Below are 19,232 nucleotides of genomic sequence, written 5' to 3' on the forward strand. Positions count from 1 at the left end.
ATATAATGGTATCCAACCAATGACAAAGTACTAGTAGAGCAAACAGTGTAAGTTTTTCAATTCACTTTCAATTTTTTCTTAGAGAATTCTTTATGAGGTGATACAGAGGAAACTACCAATAAGTGGATTAAATCCTACTTTTGAAGTTGTTTTGCTTCCTCAATAAAAGTGTTCCTACTTGTTGTTCTACAAATTTCACTGAGACTAATACTAAAGAAGAAAAATGGTTATTTTTAAATGGTTATTTTTAAATTTAGTTTTACATAAAAAATAATTTCAATAAAATTTCTAAAAAATAATTTCTAAAAAGAAAATCTTTGTTATTAAAGTTTTTTTAATTTGAAACATTTTTTTTCCCTACATGATTCTAGAGCTATAACTGAGCGTGCAAAATGTTAGCAGATACAAACCAACAAGGATGGAATAGAGGATGCCTGGCCTATCTGATGGCGGCTGAATATTCCGGTCCTGATCAATGGCTTCGATCGGTGGGGTAACAATGATGGGGTTCAATTCTTCCTGGAAAAAAAATCAGAGAGTTTAGTTCAGCTTCATTACCTCAGAAAGAATTGACACGCAGATATTGTAGTCTGGACAGCTAGGTAACACCTGAGCCAGCAGTTAGACTCAGATTTCAAGATTTGTTGTTGAACACCATAGACTAGTTAATTTTGAATCTGAAGAAAGGACAGACATTATAATAATCTCCAAGAGTGGCCTTGCCTGTTATTGTGGAAAAAATAAGAACAAATATATTCAGAGACAACCCTAGAAAGGTAAACTGAGCTCAGAATGACTTGTATCTCTGGCATATTACCTTCAATTATTATAATTCTTAATTTTAACTGATTCTAATATCTACCCTTCTCTATATATAATATTGGACTCATCATTGCTTGGATTTGTGGTCTGTATTTTAATCGAATAATTTTATAGCATTTAGAAAGAGAACAGTTACGTTAAAATAGTAAAAACTTCACCATCAACTATAAATATATTCTAGCACTGATAATTAAGTGATTCGAAATTTTAGCAAACTATATAATTTAATACCTAAATAATTGAACTTATCAATTATTAAATTACTGTCATTGCATTTTATGTGTTGTTTACACTTAGAAACTTCTCTTTTTCAATATCTTTTTAAAAACCCACTTAATATACGTTTGATATTTAAAATCTAGTATAATCTCCCTTTAACAAAAAAAATAAGATTTAGACTACATGAAAGAAAATTTGCTGCACAATTGTCAATAACAATTGGTCAATGTCAATTTGTGGACACTGTTATTCTCATCTCATGTTATATTGTAAGTATACTATTTCCCAGAAGCTTTTGAAAATATTTAGCCAGATTCCTGTCTCTTTCTGTATGTTAACTAACAGAGAAAGGAAAAACAAATCTAACATGTTCACAATACTCTTATTTAGACACATATATACTTAACATATATTCTTAAGAGGCCAAACTACCATTTCTATTTTTCTTTGATTAGTTTTGCTTTTTTCAAGTGGCAGAAATATCAAATCGTTTGAAAAAGTGCCATACATTTTGAAATATTTTTCCTTTGTGAACATTTTAAAAATGTAGTATTAAGGTGGGTGGCATGGGTCAAGCTGATCACTTTCAACTTTTTATGTGATCATAGAAGAAACACAAGTGGAACAGTCACATATATCTTTGAAGCTTATATACTACAAAATATATGATGTCTGGTTCTTTTCAAAACCTTCCAAACAGTATTGATAATTTTCTTTTTTTTAATTTTTAAAATTTATTTATTTTTTTACTGAAGTATAGTTGATTTACAATGTTGTATTAGTTTCAGGTGTACAGCAAAGTGATTCAGTTATACACACATACAGATCTATTTTTTTTTCAGATTCTTTCCTCTTATAGGTTATTACAAAAATGAGTATATTTCTCTGTGCTATACAGTACATCTTTGCTTTGATAATTTTCATCCTTAAAATGGGGGAGCAAAGAGCACACATGTGAAATACTCATACAGCCATGGCTCATGAAAATCACATCAGTTTCTGCCTGATCACTGGAACTTTATGCACATATTCAAACAAACAAACAAAAACACCTCAAGGAACTAACAAAAAATACTCTTATTATTTCCATGTATTCCAATATGTATCTGAAGAATTTTAAGGTATATTTTTTACCTCACAAATTGTGACTGACTGTTGTATCCAAAATGTGCATTTGAATATCCTTTCAATTGCATATTTGACCTTGATATATAAGGCTTTTTTTTTTTTTTGGTCACCTTAATGTTTTAAACATATACCACTCTGCCTTACATTTAGACCCTATTAATATTGTCTCACTGAAGAAAAGTTCCTAATTTTAACATAGTCCTATACATTCCTTTCTCTTTTCATTTATACTTGGCGATTTCCTCTACCTGCACACATAATCTGACCACCTGAGGAACAGTTGATAATTTTCCCTTATCTACATCTATACAGAGACTATTGTGCTCATCCATATCAAAATGTATTGAACATTCTTGCTGACTGTACATCTGAGTTTCCGTGCCCATAACTTTCTTGAGAGCAGGGGTAAGGCTGATTTATATCTGTAGCACCAGAAACGTATGGGGCACACAGACATTCAAGAACTGTTGAATAAACGGCTTCTCAGCTCCAGATTATTTAGAGTATTCTTGACCCATGGATCCTTTCCTTTCTCTCTGGGTTCCTGTGGGACATCCAAATACACACACTGACATTTGATAAGTATCTTTTTATAACTCCCAGATCTTTGTGCTCACAAAGTTATTGCACCCAACTGGAGGGAAAAATAATGTGGCCATGGGAGTGGATCAAAATGCACAGATATGGGCTCAGAGTTTTTCACTGAGATGGCCTTTGGGTGTTACAGTAAGTAGTCTCATAAATATTCCAGTAGATTGAGTGGTGAACGTCTGTATCCTACAACAAAACATACCAACCTTGCTAGTAAGTTTTCAATAAGCTATTTAATTCCTCAGAGTTTGAATCCTAATTTTCAAAGTGAGATTAATAATATCTACATTCAACAATTAATGTGAGGATTCATCAAAGAATGTATGTAAAACAGTAAGTGGCATACTTAATACATGGAAATTATTAGTATTATCAAAATTAATATTATTTTTAATTGTGTAATATTGACATTAAACTTGCCTCCAAACTATAAGCAGAGAAAGAGATGGAAAATTTTAATTTCAAGTTGGAAGCTTATTTGAAACCAGATCTTGCATATTTCCTGAAAACATGACACTGACATGAATCTTGAATGTTTTATTTAGGATTACAAAATTGTTCAAATGTTTCAGGGAATGAAGGGGGACTATCTATCATTGCTATTTAATTTTAAACAGAGATTTGGATGTAAAACCTGCAAAGCAAATTATTTAATGATTATACTTAAACACAATTTTAAATAGTGTATCAGGGAGTTGAATGTTCACTTAAAATGAACATTTCATTTTACTTTATTAAAAGGAATCTTCAGTGATATTCCTTTTCTGTAGACTCAGACACATTACAATTTCATATCCAATTTAAAAACTCATTCCCCACCCTTTGATTAAAGAAATTTGTGATAACTCTTTGATTTATAAATATTCTGATGAGTTATATAAATGTATCAAGCACTTGCTGTGTGCAAAGAATTCCACTAATTGTTCAAGAAGTGTTAAAAAATAGGTAATAGTTCTGGAATTATGAAGGAGCTCACAGTCATGAGGATGGGGACTCAAAGTACATGAACACAATTTAGAAAAATATTTATAAAGACATTTATCAATAAATATTAAAAGAGAGCTCTGGTAGAAAACTCATATGATCAAGTATTATGAGTGAATTAGTCAAAATAACAAGAATCAGAGATAATCAAACACGTGTAGGTTAAATAAAGCAAATTTTGATTCATATATCAAATGTGAAATTAATAAAGATAAAAAATATGCCTGCATTTGATAGAGGCTGGATAGGGAGTTTAAAAACATACACATACAGGCTTCCCTGGTGGCGCAGTGGTTGAGAGTCCGCCTGCCGATGCAGGGGACACAGGTTCGTGCCCCGGTCCGGGAAGATCCCACATGCCGCGGAGCGGCTGGGCCCGTGAGCCATAGCCGCTGAGCCTGCGCATCCGGAGACTTTGCTCCGCAACGGGAGAGGCCACAACAGTGAGAGGCCCGCGTACCGCAACAACAAAAAAAAAAACACACAGGGGGCTTCCCTGATGGTGCAGTGACTAAGAGTCCGCCTGACAATCCAGGGGACACGGGTTTGAGCCCTGGTCCAGGAAGACCCCCACGTGCCGTGGAGCAACCAAGCCCGTGCGCCACAACTACTGAGCTTGCACTCTAGAGCCCGCGAGCCACGACTACTGAGCCCGCGTGCCTAGAGCCCGTGCTCTGCAACAAGAAAACCCACCAAAATGAGAAACCCGAGCACCGCAACAAAGAGTAGCCCCTGCTGGCTGCAACTAGAGAAAGCCCCCATGCAGCAACAAAGACCCAATGCAGCCAAGAAATAAATAAATAAATATTAAAAACACACACACAATTGATGATAGATAGATAGATGATAGATAGATAGATCTAGGGCTATTTTGAGGAGAGTCATTAAAGTGCCTTTATAAACAGTGCAGTTTAATTTTCATATAGTTGGCAATGGAAAACTTCTACAGGTGAATAGCAAGTGTATTTTCATCATTCTGATGAAAAAAATCATCCTAGAGTGTCTTGTAGGTACAGAATAACAAAGAAAAAATATTAAAAATTGTACAACCCAGTAATAGCCACTGTTAATATTTTGAGGTATTTTCTATCGGTATTTATCTTCTGTGCATCATCTATCTACCTGTTTACACAGTGATATTTCACCACTTCGCATATATAAATTTTGTTGATTATTTTTACCTCACATATTATAACCACTGTTCTAAGTCAATGCATCTGCTTTTCAAAAAAACAATTTGCAATAACGTGCAACCTCCACTAATGTTATAATGTTAGTTGTACTTTTTTGTGTGTGTGTGGTACACGGGCCTCTCACTGTCGTAGCCTCTCCCGTTGCGTAGCACAGGCTCCAGACGCGCAGGCTCAGCGGCCATGGCTCACGGGCCCAGCCGCTCCGTGGCATGTGGGATCTTCCCAGACCGGGGCACGAACCCGTGTCCCCTGCATCGGCAGGCGGACTCTCAACCACTGCGCCACCAGGGAAGCCCAGTTGTACATTTAGGATGCTTATATTGTTTAATAACACATATAATGTATTCATTACTGCGCTGTGTCTTTAATTATATTCCTACGTTAAACTCCTGGATGTGGAACTTCTGGATCAAGAAATGAGAGCATGTTGAACTCTTTCAGACAAATTGCCAGATGGTTTTCCAGAAAGATTGCAATGATTTATTTCCTCTTCAGTAGTGTGTGTTTATAACAGCACATACTTGTCGATACTGAGGGTGATATATATCTGAAATACTGTTAATAAATATAAAGTTAAATTTTACATTTCTTTGATTGATAGCATAATTTATTTGATATATTTATCTGTGTTTCTTCTGTTCATTTACTTTGTCTATTTTCTTTTTTAAATTTGGTATTTTAAAATTTTATTTCCATGGCATATGTGAATAGCACAAAAATCAACACTTTGTCATCAGTCTTAAAAATATTTTCAGTATGTTGTTTGCCTTTTAATATTATTTGTTTTTGAGATCTAGAAGCTTGGTGTTTTTATGTATTGAAATATATCCCTTTTTCCCTTTTTGATTTCTGCTTAGATAGTCTTTCATCCTCTGAAAGTCATATAAATGCTGAATTATATTTACTTTCAGTTATTATGGTTTCAACATTTTAAATTTAATTCTTCAGTCTATCAAGACATCTGAATAGTAAAGACAATATTCACCAAACTGTGGCTGGAATTTTAACCTTTTTTTTTTTTTTTAACAGAAGTGAAACCAGTTTTAAAAACTCTTTGCTTTCCCCCTTTTCTGTGTCTTAAATAGACATCTGTATAAAATTTAATCGCCTTCGAAAACCTATTGAGCCTATGTTTCTCTCATATTCTATTACAACTGCTTTAATATCTTAATTTATCCATGTCTGTAATGATTTAAAATAGAAATTGAGAGTTCCTCTATTATATAAGGTTGATGAGGTTTAAAATTGTGTGTGTGTGTGTGTGTGTGTGTGCATGTGAAAACTAGATATTGGAAAGACACACTGATTTAAAATAAGGAATTAGGCTCCAAATAATCTAGATTTACAGAAAAGTAGCAACAAAATTGATGGAGACAAAGATGATAAAATGCCAAACAAGAAAATGCCATCTAATTGCATTGGTTAATGTCTCAAATTTGTCATGAATCTTCTTCCCAGTCCCAAACACACACACACACACACACACACACACACACAATTGCTGCTCCTGTTAATGAAATTTGAGAATTGAGAACTACACTATAATTTTTTTCATGTTACATTTCCTTTAAGAATTATTTTATATTCCTGCATTCAGTTACTATATACGTACATATGTGTATATATATTTGTAAATATTAAATTAATTAAAGTTTTCTTGGTTTAGATTCTGTTTTATTGGTTTTAACACTCATGTCTAAATATTTATATCATGATTTACTTATTTTTAAATTCTTTATTTTTATTCAACAGTCAACTGAAATATGTCCTTGAATGTTTTTTTCAGTAAGAAAATATGAGTACTTGTATATATGAGAATGTAAATGGGTTTATACCTGAATGAAAATTTGACCAAATATTAGGTTCTCTATTTCACAAACTTTTCCTCTATTTACAAACTTTCCTCCATTGTCGTCCAGTTTTGTTTCTATGGAGCAGAAATCTGAGCTCTACCTAATACATGGTTCCTTTGTTTTTTTCTTCATTGGTCTTGTAGAAATTTGCTTTTATCTGGAAATAAAATAATATACCAGAAATTTTCTGAATAAAGGCTATCAAATTTTACTGCACTTTGCCTTACTGTATTTCACAGATACTGCATTTTTTACAAATTGGAAGTTTGTAGCAACCCTGTGTCAAGCAAGTCTATCAGCATGCACCATTTTTCCAAAGCATTTGTTCACTTTGTGCCTCTGTGTCACACTTTGGTAATTCTCACAGTATTTCAGACATTTTTGTCATCATTATGTTTGTTACAGTGATCTGCAATCAGTGATCTTTGAGGTTACTATTACAATTGTTTTGAAGCACCAGGAACTGTGCCCCTATAACAGATGGCGAACTTAATAAATGTCATGTGTGTTCTGACCACTCCACAACTGGCTGTTCTCCCATCTTTCTCCCTCACCTTGGGCCCCCCAAGTCTCTGAGACACAACATTGTTGAAATTAGGCCAGCTAATAACCCTACAATGTTTCTAAGTGTTCAAGTGAAAGGAAGAGTAGTAGTCTCTCACTTTAAAACAAAAGCTAGAAATGATTATACTTAGTGAGGGTGGAAAGCCAAGACAGGATGAAAGCAAGCCTTCTTCAGACAGTTAGGCATGCTGTGGATGCAAAGGAAAAGTTCTTGAAGGAAATTAAAAGTGCTAACCCAGTGAACACACAAATGATAAGAAAGCAAAACAGCCTTATTGCTGATATGGAGAAAGTTTTAGTGGTCTGGATAGAAGATAAACCAGCTACAACAAATGAGGAGTTGCTTCTTATGGATAAGCAAAGGAAGTGGTTTCTTAAGATGGAATCTACTCCTGGTGAAGACGGTGTGAAGACTGTTGAAATAACAACAGAGGATTTAGAATATTACATAAATTAGTTGAAAAACAGCAGCAGTGTTTGAGAGGACTGGCTCCAATTTTGAAAGAAGTTCTACTGTGGTTAAAATGCTATCAAATGGCGTTGCTTGCTACAGAGAAATAGTTCCTGAAAGGAAGAGTCAATTGATGCAGCAAACTTCACTCTTGTCTTATTATTAAAAATTGTGACAGTCACCCTAACCTTCAGGAACTACCACCCGATCAGTCAGCAGCCATCAACATCAAGGCGAGGCTTTCTACCAGCAAAAAGATTACAACTCCCTGAAGCGTCAGATAATGGTTAGCACTGGTTAGCAATAAAGTATTTTTCAATTAAGGTATGTACGCTGTTTTTGTAGACATAATACTATTGCACATTTAATAGACTACAGTATAAACATAACTTGTAAATGAACCGGAAAACCAAAAAACTCATGCAACTCGCTTTATTATGATATATGTTTTGTTATGGAACCAAACCCACAATGTCTCCATGGTATCTTAACTGCGTTTCATGCTTTGAAAACTTTCAATCTGCAAACATGGATACTTAATAAAATCCTGGAGGTTTTTTTTTCTTTATTTCTACTGTATCTTTGTTATTGTACTTGCTTACTTTACATGATTTTTTTATCAACACAAATTGATTATATTTTTATTTGGCCACCTGATCTTTATTTTCTTATTCTCCTTGTTAATTCCTCTGTAGTCTGGAAGATTTCTCAAACATAATGAAGAGTACTGTAAGATGGTTAGAGTATTCTTTTATTAACTAGGAAAATACAGACTGAGTCTTGCCTCTCAATTTAGCTAGCTTCTGTGAGCTTCACCCTGTATTGGCTTATAAAATAGAGTAATATTACATCTTTTACTATGAGGTTTGATAATTAACTGAAGAAATGCTTGTAAAATACCTATCACAATCCTCCCAGCAAGTTTTAAATAAGTATTAGGTATTATGTTATTAACAATATTACATATTTTGTTTTCTGCATCTTCAGAAATATTATTTCTGCATAACAGAAATATTAATGAATTATTTTTGTTGTCTTGTAAATCTGGACCAATGAAGAAGTATTAGTGGTTAGTGGCTTGATTTTATATATATTTATTGAAATAATTTTGTCACTTTAGCATCTTTATATTAAAATATGCATAATTAAATTATGCTTCAAATTAAATAATATAAATAAATTTTCCTTTTCATAACTGGTTTGAAAAATATTGTTTTAGTGCTTCTTAACCTGGATTTTAGATATGAAATACTATATTTTTAATTTAATAGACCATATAGACATTTAATACTAGCTAAAGAAAAAGATGTTAATGGTATTTTCCAGTTATATTTAATCTGATATATTGAAATTGTTAAACATAGAATCCATTGGTGTATAAGTTTACGAAATGTATACTAGCAGTAATTATACCCACATTTCATTTTGCTTTGTACAAACATTCCTGAAATTAATAAAATGGATAATATAAATTAGTAATTTTGGATATCCAGTATCTATCTATCTATCTACCTATAAAAATATCCCAGGCACTGAAAAGACTGAACTTATCCTACTTGATGTTGATTTGGAAGACAAAATACCTTAAACTTTTGATCTGTTTCTTGTTATTGAAAGTTGGGTGAAGAAAAAGAAGCATCTCTTGTTAACAAAAATACCCACCGTCTCACCCCAAGTTTATTCTGCATGACTTAACCGGCAGAGAAGAACTTGTAAAGCTATGCAAGTCTCCTCTTGACAAACAGAAAATGTATAAAAGAACACTAAAATGGAAATGTACACCAGAATACACTAGTACAATAAGGTTCTTAAAAAAAAGAAAGTTTCTAATGCTTTATAAATGTTCATCTTTTGATAGATAGGCCTGGTGGGCTTATAGTTTGCCTCACCGAATAGTATATGACACTTGGCAGAACATGTATAAGAACAGCCTAGAGCATGATTTCCCATGTGCTCTTACCCAACTCCCACAGATACTGTCTGACTCATAAACAGAATGGGAACTTCGCCCCAAACTAAACCATTGCTGACCTTTAAATCCTCAGCATACTGAAGGACTCCGGAAGAATTTGGCTCTTTTTGTGGAAGCACAAACTGAAACATTTAGTTTTAATGTTTGAAAAAGTATGACCTGGGCCTGTTTTCAGACTTCTATTTTGTCCTTGCAGTAAAGACTACTACTTTAAACCACAACACGGGAGCTGTTGATAACTCTGGATGCTGATGCCTGCAGGGCACTGATAGATGATTCATAAATCTTTTCCAAATGGCGTTCTTGATATTTGCCCACAGGGTCTCTGGAAGCATTCACCAAACTTTTCAATTTTGCTTCAGAAGTTCAACGTAATGGTTTTTTCTCTCCCATTCCTGCTTTGGTAGCAAGTATGTCTTCCACGTAGGATGTACTTATTTCCTACTATTGAAATTTTTCAAAGTGTGATACCATCACACTTGCATAAGAAGTGTTTGATTAAAAGAAAAATCACAGTTGTTGGGTATGACCTCAGAAAACAAATATAATCATGATGTGTGAGGACAGCTTTAGGTAATCTGCATTTTGAAAAAGCTCCTCAGTAAATTTTTATGTACAATAAAGATATATGCAAAAAATTTTGTACTCTTCTAACCCTTTCTGACAATTTTCCCCAATTCCAGACCTGTATTTCTTTCTCCATACTCTAAAAAAGAGAGATGGGCAATGTCTTAATGGATGTAGCAATTGCATGTTAGTTCCTTTGTAACTTTACTGAGACAACTCCTTATATTACATTTGAGCCTACATTGTACTGGCCAATTCTCATGACTTAGGACATCCTTACTTGTTCTTTTGATTCCTATTGTTGAAAACTATGATTGTACACTTGTGATAAAATGTTTCTAAATAACAAAATCTGAACAACTGGGCAGCCTACTTTCAGAATCCTATTGCTAAGTTTACACCCAAAAATACCAGTCAAAAGTAAAGTATTCAAACTAGTAGAAAGGTAGTGCAAGACATTCACAGACACATTCAACTTAACTGAATGTATATGTTATGTTTCAACTGAATTCAGTTAACTAATGAACAAGCACAACTACAAGTAGCCTGGTAATTAAATATGGGGGAAAAATGGAGTTTCAAATGGAAACACATTTGCACTATCCAACAATGATGTAATAAAGAACAAGGAAATTAATAATGAAGTACTTTTTTTAAGAAAAGGGGAATCACATGGTCAGCTTTGTCTACTTAGAAAATATAGGATATAGCTTATACTAATCAATTAATCTGCAGTTATACACTGAAAGAAAGTAAAAAAGATGGGAAGTAGAATAAAATTTATTGATATTCTACTTGTGCCTGATTCTATATATTTAATTGTCAGAACACCACTGTTATAAAATCTGTCAAAAGCCTTGACAAGTGGTATAGTTGGAATCAAAATCTGACTCTAAAGCCTTGCTTTTTGGAGCTCTTTGATTTTCCAGCATTATGTGGGTAAGGCCACTGTTTCTGGTCCTCCCGTACCTGTCCGACCACACCTCCCACTACTGTATTTCTCATTCCCTGAACTCAAGCACATCTGGCTTTATTCTTCTGATTTTTCTACAAAACTTTTTATTGACAAAATTCAATATATAATAATAAGAGTACTTTTAGTAATATAGGTCTACTAAGGAGGAGAATGGAATTCTTTTTAGGGGGAAGATAAGGTTTTGCTTAATTGGAGTTTAAAGTTAGTGTTCTCCATCATCAAATAGATTGCAAATGTTTATCTGTAAAAACCATTCTTTTCTCATGAGCCTAACGAAAACAAACATCTGTCCAGATTTGGTCTGTGGGTCATGGTTTGCAACCCATGGCTCAATTCCTGAAGTCTATATTCTGAAGGATAGGATTCAAAGGTTTTCCAAGATTTGGCTACAATTTACTATCTTTCCATCCTATTTCCCACTACTTCCATTACATACTACTCTAGACAAACTAAAATACTTATCATTCACTGTAAACCACCTACATTTCCCCAGATTCACCCCTTTATTCATGCTGTTTCCAACATGAACTCTCAATATCAAAGTAGTTCCAGGTTCTGCTCAAATGACACCTCCGTTTTTAAGTTTATTCCTGAAACTCCAGTTGGAATTGACCCTTTATTCCTTTGAAAACTCATAGGACAGGTGTTGCCAGTTTCAGATCACTTGTACATGTTTTATTTCTCATACTAGACTCAGATTCTAGAGCACAAGTACTATGGTTTGTTCATTCTGGTATTTCTCTCAGTACGTAGCATGAACAGATGTTCAAGAGAAAAATGTAGAATTCAAGATTGAACACAGAGGGAGAATGATTCACGTTAAGCTTCCTGCTAATGCTCTATTCTGAGCGGCTTCCCCCTCCCGTTTCACTTCCAATCCATTTGTAACTGGATCCCTGTATTAAATTCCTTCGATTTATTCACATGACATGAGCTGTTTCTCTGACAGATATAATTAATATAAGTGCATATAAACCACAAGAATTAATGCCACTCAATCATCCATAAAAGTACAAGGAAGGAGAGCACTGAAACTAAAAAGTTCCTGAAGCAGTAAGTTAGATAGGAGTTTTCCACATTTTTTATTTCTCTTATAAAAATGTGCCAAACTGTTCTGTTTCCAGTGTTTTTACATTTGCTATTTCTTTAGCCTTCCATCTCATGACTCAGGTCTCAACTCGAATGCCCCTTCCTCAGGGAAGCCTTCCCCTGACCACTCTAGCTAACAAAACCCCTTCATACGTTTGCATTCATATTACTCACTATACATTGCATTTACCATATTATGTATCAGTGCCTGAAATTATTTATTGAACTTTTAGTTTTCTGTCTCTCTACACTAAAAGGTACTCTCCCTGAAGGTATATGATCACAATCCCTATATCCCTAGTACTGAAAACACTGTCTTGAAATAAAAGTCTCTCTTATTCCCTCTCCCTCTCTCCCTCCCTCCCTCTCTCTCTCTCTCTCTCTCTCTCTCTTTCTCTCTCTGTCTCTCCCCCCTCTCACTCACGCCCCCACTCTCTTTCTGATGATAGAGAGATAGATAGATGATAGATAGATAGAATGTACCTATCTATAACTAATGAACTGCATCTTTTTTGAGTGAAAAAAATAAGGTTTTTCTTGTTAAGGAGCTTAAAATATAACTGTAAGACAAGATCAGTTACTATACAGTACACCTAACAATTAAAAGCAGTGCATACTGTGTGGAACTTTCTACTAAATTATTCAGAAGGCAGAGGTTGGTGATATCTATGAACCTAAGGAATGTGAATATTACTTATTTTTGCAGAGTGTTACAGCCTATCATATATTTTATTTTATTTGAGTTTCACAGAAGCAGTGTGATATACAGCAAATTAGCCAATATTTTTACAGAGAGGTTAAAGGATATCAAATGCACAAATCCAACGGTAAAATAAGGCTCCCTAAAGAAGACAGAACTTGTGGAAGATATTACCTCCTTTTGTTTATTTTTCAGAAATATAGAAATACTCAATTGGGAAAAGTACATCAAATGAGGAGCTAAAAATAAAAAACCTGCTACTATTAGGACATGTATGATATTTTTTTGATATTTAGTTTGTTAAAAACATCACAGATTTATTTCCTAAAATAAGAAATTTGTTTTTATATGTATAGGAGTTTATACAGATATTCTTTCGGTATATTCCAGTAAATCAATGGAGCTAGAGTAAGATGTCATATAAATATGTTTAGCCACTGGTTTCAAATAAAGTCATACAATGGAAACGTCTGTTTTCAAGAAACATACTTGTGAAACTAACATCACATGGAAGAAATTTATATTTGCCCATTTTATATGTACAGATAATCAATTAAAAGGTGTTGAAAACGGCTTCTATATGCATAGTTCTGTGCATGAGGCCTGGCCCAGAAATGACCTATTAGATGGCATCTGTTCAGAGCCTAGAGATGAAAACAATCTCAGATGTTTCACATGTAAAGGATAATTGGTAAATTCACAATCTCTCAATGATTCTTTTCTTTTTTGGGGGACATCCTCCTGTGGTCTGATTTTTACCCAATATTCCAGAGCCATTTCTGCCAGTGATGAAAAACTAGAGATGTGGTTGCTTAGATACAACAAATCCTGTATAGCCAAGGGGAATCTGAAGGTCAAAGAGTGAATTAGATTGATGTGTTGCTCTTGTTTGAAAGCAGAATTTATTTGTTTTGCTGATGAAGTAGGAAAATATGGACAGCCAAGGAAGCGAAGATACACTATTTTTGCTATAGAATGAAATTCACCAAAAATAATAGATCAGGAAAAGAAATAGTGGATATTATTATAGTAATAATCCACTTAGAATTGAGAGACTGTGAACAGAAACATTTACTATTTCTTCCGCCAAAATGGGTCGAGTGACAGTTTCAACTGAGGAAAAATCCCACACTAACCATAAATATAAATAACTGCTAAAGGTCAAGCAGAATGACATCATAACACTGGCTTAGGGGCAAAGCTAGAAATACAGTGGAGCTAAGTGCTGAGCTCACTACATAAAAACAACCTTTGTGTAAAAAGGTATCTCCTTAAATCTATTTTTGAAACACCTGTTTATGCACTTAATTTTTTCTAACAAAATAAAATAACTTGATAATAAGAAATAAAGACAATAAAATAATAATCAGTATGAATAAAGTCTCAATAGGGACAATATTTTTCAATAACTGATAGCCATACTTCTCCAAAAATCTTGTCTAGCAAATACTATCATGAAACACTAATTTTAATGCTATAGCTCACAATACAAAATCTTGATATAAAACTAAAACCTTTTTCATTTTCTATTTAGCATTTGTGTTTCTTATTTCGACTTGAAATAAGAAATGTGTGCGCTCTAACATGAGCAAATTAAAATGACACTTTCTTTTGCCATGTATTCTTTAAAGCTCTTATTCACTTTCAATCTTATAAAATGTATGTATTATAGAAAACCTTCTTGAAAAATTATACAACTTCAGCATTTGAGGAGACAGTGACCTAGAATTACTTAAAAGTAATCTTCACCATAATGGAATGCTGCAGGAGGACTAAAAGTTTCACTTTTAGAAAATAACAAATTGCACAGCTCTTTAATAGGCCTTGACAAAATAGGCCACAGCCCTGGAAAGAAAATTACTTTCAATGTTGACCCTCTTGCCAATGTATTGAATTCTTCTGCTTGCCCCTATCAGAGGTTGCCTAAGATTTAGCTGGAGCTGTGTCCTGAGAGACCTGAAAGGGATCAGAATCAGAATGTACCTTGTTTGTGGTGGCAGCATAAGGAGATGAGAAGAAATTACCATGGATGGCATAGGAGAGTCAAATCAAAGTAAGTGTGTAGTGAGTGTAACCAATTTCAACTAGGCTATATCGGGAGAGTAGTGGTCACACAAAGTCAAATGAGATAGAGACAGAGAGGAGATGAGAAGCAGTAGAAAGCCAGCAGAGAGGCAGCAGCATGGAGCAGTCCCTGAGTAAATTTCAGCAATGTTTAATTGTAATCCTTATGATTTTCCACTACTGTGGTGGGCCATTTAAATAAGCCAAAGTGATATGGACAAGGACATTGCTATATATTGATTCTTCTTTGGGTGCTTCCTGAAACCTAAAGAACTCTGTAGGATACAGACTCAATTTAGTTCTAGAAACTCATTCTCTGTGTTGCTTTCTTGTAAACTCTTTACCACTTTCAGAAATCCCTGGGCCAAGGGGTAATAAACTTAACAACAAAAAAGTCTCAGTCCTTCCAGAAGAGAAATCAAGGAAATGGAAATGATGATTCCTTCTGTATAAAATATAAATGACTTTAATCTGGACTAAAATAAAAAAAAAACTTTCCTAAGAATTGTAAAGATTAAGATAGAGTTTTTTATGATAGTGTCAGGAGCATGGCTGCTCATTTTATGCCACTAGAAGTAAGGGAGATCGTAGGAAAGAAAGAAACCATGAACTTTATTTTGAAGAATCATTACTTACATAGTGAGAGTAATGATGTTTATAAGTAATATAAAATCACAATACACTTTTAAACAAATACTGAAGAATAAAATAATATTTTAAAATACAATGAATACCAGATTATCATATATTAGATTAACTGTAAAAATTAATTATAGTTTTGTCACTACTATGATTTACATACATGCCCCTTCCTAAGGAAGATGGTAGAAAGCCTATTAATTTTTTTTTAATATTCAATTTGTATACAGCCAAGGGTTACCAAAATAAGGTCACTGCACTCATTAATTTTGGTAGTTTTTTATTTAATATAATATTTTGGATATTCAGGTATACCATAATACCATTGCCAATATTTAGCTCTCTTTTCTCAATGTTTAGAAGAATTATTTTAATTTTTTTTATCTTAGTAAATTCATATGAACATCCAAAACATTTGTAACAATCGTTTTAATGGGCATCTCTGTGTTGATTCTTATGTTCTTATGTTTTTAAATGGTTTAGGCTTTATTGTTTACAATGGTTTCTACTGTTGGTTTTGACAGATAATCTTCATAGTATTTAAGCAGTTATTTTACTTATGAGCATGCTTTCTAGCTAAATGTTGACTATTAATTGGTCTTAAACTTTTAGGGACACAACATCTACAAAATATTTATAAACCATTTAGAGAAAAACTATAAAGAAATGCAACTTTAGAAGGAAATGTAGATCACTACATACAGAATAGAAAATCTATGAGATCTTACCTACATTAGGTTAACCATTAGCTATCAAGAAGGTAGAGAGATTTTCAGTTACATTAACACTTTAAACATCTGTATAAAAAAAGATATTATTACAATTAGTGAATAACATAGATTATGGAAATATATTGCCATCTATCAGAATAAAGCCTAATACCTAAAATAATACTAATATAATCTTAATAATAATAATACTGCTTCAAATAGATAAGAAAAAGAAAATGACCAATTGGGAAAATTGACAAAATTATGAATAGACAAATCACAGATGGGTTAATCATATGGCCTATAAACATTTGAAAAAATGTTCAGATTCATTAGATTTTTGAATGTAATGAATGAAACTATTTAAAAAAATGTATTCGATCAATACCTCAGGATCTTTAGATATTTCCAACTGGTATTTTCTGAAAAGAAAAATAAAATACCTAAAAGGTGTATATATTTCTGTTCTGAAAAAACACATAATATACATACTAAACATTTTATTATGTAAGTATTAAGAATTGAATGTTAGAGTACATATCAGTCAGTGTTGGGGGAAGAGAAGAAAGAAGGAGTACAGAAAGCAAAGAGGGAAAATAAGCACAAAAAAAAGATTTCTATGAATAAAACAGCAGGTATGAGTATGTGGGAAATTATCTAACTTTATATGCAGAAATAAATGAATTTAAAAATAGCTATCACTATATGGTAGGATGTGAAGAAATTTTTATTTCCTTCCTTATAACATTATATACATTACAATAAGTATAATTTTAATAAAAAACAAATAACAGTATTTATTTTCTCAAATAAATCAAAGTTATTTACCCACTATCTTCTTCATGGATCTTAAGAACCCATATGCCAATGACAGTAAAGCATGCCTTCCCCTTCTCATTACCCTGGCCTTTATCTAACGTCTTTGGGTAGGGAGAAAAATGGTGAAAAGTGATTCTTCTCATATAGACAAGAGGCAGATAAATACTTTGCATGGTCTGGGTCTTAGAAACAGACTGAGATTTTTTCACATTGTTTATTGTTGTATTTAGCATGGTATTCAACTGGTCAGAATGTTGATACTGGCTTGAGAACCGTTCCTACATTTATCCTGTCAGGATGCTGGGTGTTGAAAATAAACCCCACTCAACTGAGCCACAAGCCACGGAGACCACTGATTTATGTTTTTCAATGCTGCCAATCTAGTGAAAAATCAAAGGAGGTGGAGGTGGCGTGGGAAATTAGTGTCATTGATATTTTTTTCTTCTTTCTTATCTATAAATCTAATAAATACCCTGTATTGGTTAAGTTAATGTTCACTGCTATAAAAGATGAATATCCAAATTTCTGTGGCCCAGTATAATAGATGCTAATTTCTCACTCAGGGAAAGTGTAAGGTCTCATTCAATGACTCAGGCTGATGGAGGCTCTCTCATTTTCAATTCGTAGTTTCCCAGACCATGCTAGGGGGAGAGCGGAATATTTTATAGGAGATTTTACACAAGAGAGGGAATTTAGTTCCTAAAACTGAGTTCCTGATTCACTCACTGAATAAACACTTGTTGGAATCTAGCATACTTATTACTGGCCTGGAAGTTAGGATACAAGAAAAATCTTTAACATATGCCCCAGCTTCTCAGCACTTATATTTTATAGAGTGAAAGAGTTATGAAGACCACTGATTCTGTCTTGTGGTCAAGGGCATCTTCATTGATTAAGCTATTCCTTGATTAATAGTATCTTCCAAAAACTAGTATGGGAAGAATGTCTGTGACTTATTTTTTAAGGGTATTTCCTCACCTGCTTTGGCTACAATAGCATACTTGACACTTTCTCTATTCCCAAGATCCTTAGAACATAACCTGCACTAAATCTGAGTACCTCTCAGTAATTTTTCTTATTCTAGCAAGTACAGCTGCATTCTCTCAATATCATAATGATGAAAAAGTGAGCAACTGGAAATTTAATTTGGAGTATATGTAAGAAACATTCAATTAGTTCAAGTTGTTAAACAGCATATGTTCAGCTTTCAGTGAAGGTGAACTAATGAAGACGAATGAGAAACTGAAAGAAAACAATTCAATATGTGTTTTTTGAGAAACAATATTATTGAAAAGCATGTGTTTTCTACTGAACAAAAGCAACTAACCTTTTCCTCAAATTGACAGTGAGGTGTATCAAAACAGCTTTGGAAAGAACAATGAATACCGTTTAATGAATCAGAGAGAAGAGGGTATAGCATACTTTATTCTGGCAATAATATTCTAGACACTGAAAGTTTTTAAAAAAGATGAAAAGAATTGCATAGGTATCTGATCATGGTGTTTATTAAAATTGCTTTCTCTATATATGTCAAGCTTTACAGAATTGTCTCCAACAGAATAACTTTGGTGAAAGCCGTGTGAAATGCATTATGAAATATGATTGTTCACTTGATATGCAGGTATAATCTCATATGCAATTCAGGCAAAAGTGAGGAAATCAATTGAAAGTTCCATTTTTTATAATTTGATGATTGTGATTAAAGAACCATAAAAATTTTCTCTTTGACATTTCATTTTTCCTTCACAAAAGCAGACTACTACAGTTTCTATAGTTTTCTTTCCTCTTAACTATGGGGTTACATATCAATGTTGGGTTTCATTTTTTTAGGGATAAGAAACCTATAATCAACTATTTCTGGAGAACCACTTTATTTTATCAAGGCCCATAA

At 33.4% G+C, this 19,232-nt stretch overlaps 1 protein-coding gene across 8 annotated transcripts in view; it reads right to left on the reverse strand.

Annotated features, from left to right (window-relative positions):
• The window catches only part of PCDH15 (protocadherin related 15), a 727,135-nt gene that overhangs the window by 330,341 nt on the left and 377,562 nt on the right, over positions 1–19,232 (reverse strand). For all 8 annotated transcript variants that reach the window (XM_033841882.2, XM_033841881.2, XM_073793727.1 and 5 more), the window contains one exon: positions 411–519. In XM_033841882.2, the coding sequence (XP_033697773.1) occupies positions 411–519 (109 nt within the window). The remainder of the gene's footprint in view (positions 1–410; positions 520–19,232) is intronic.

The sequence above is a fragment of the Tursiops truncatus genome, chromosome 16 (assembly GCF_011762595.2).
Source record: "Tursiops truncatus isolate mTurTru1 chromosome 16, mTurTru1.mat.Y, whole genome shotgun sequence".
In the NCBI taxonomy this organism is placed as follows: Eukaryota; Metazoa; Chordata; class Mammalia; order Artiodactyla; family Delphinidae; genus Tursiops; species Tursiops truncatus.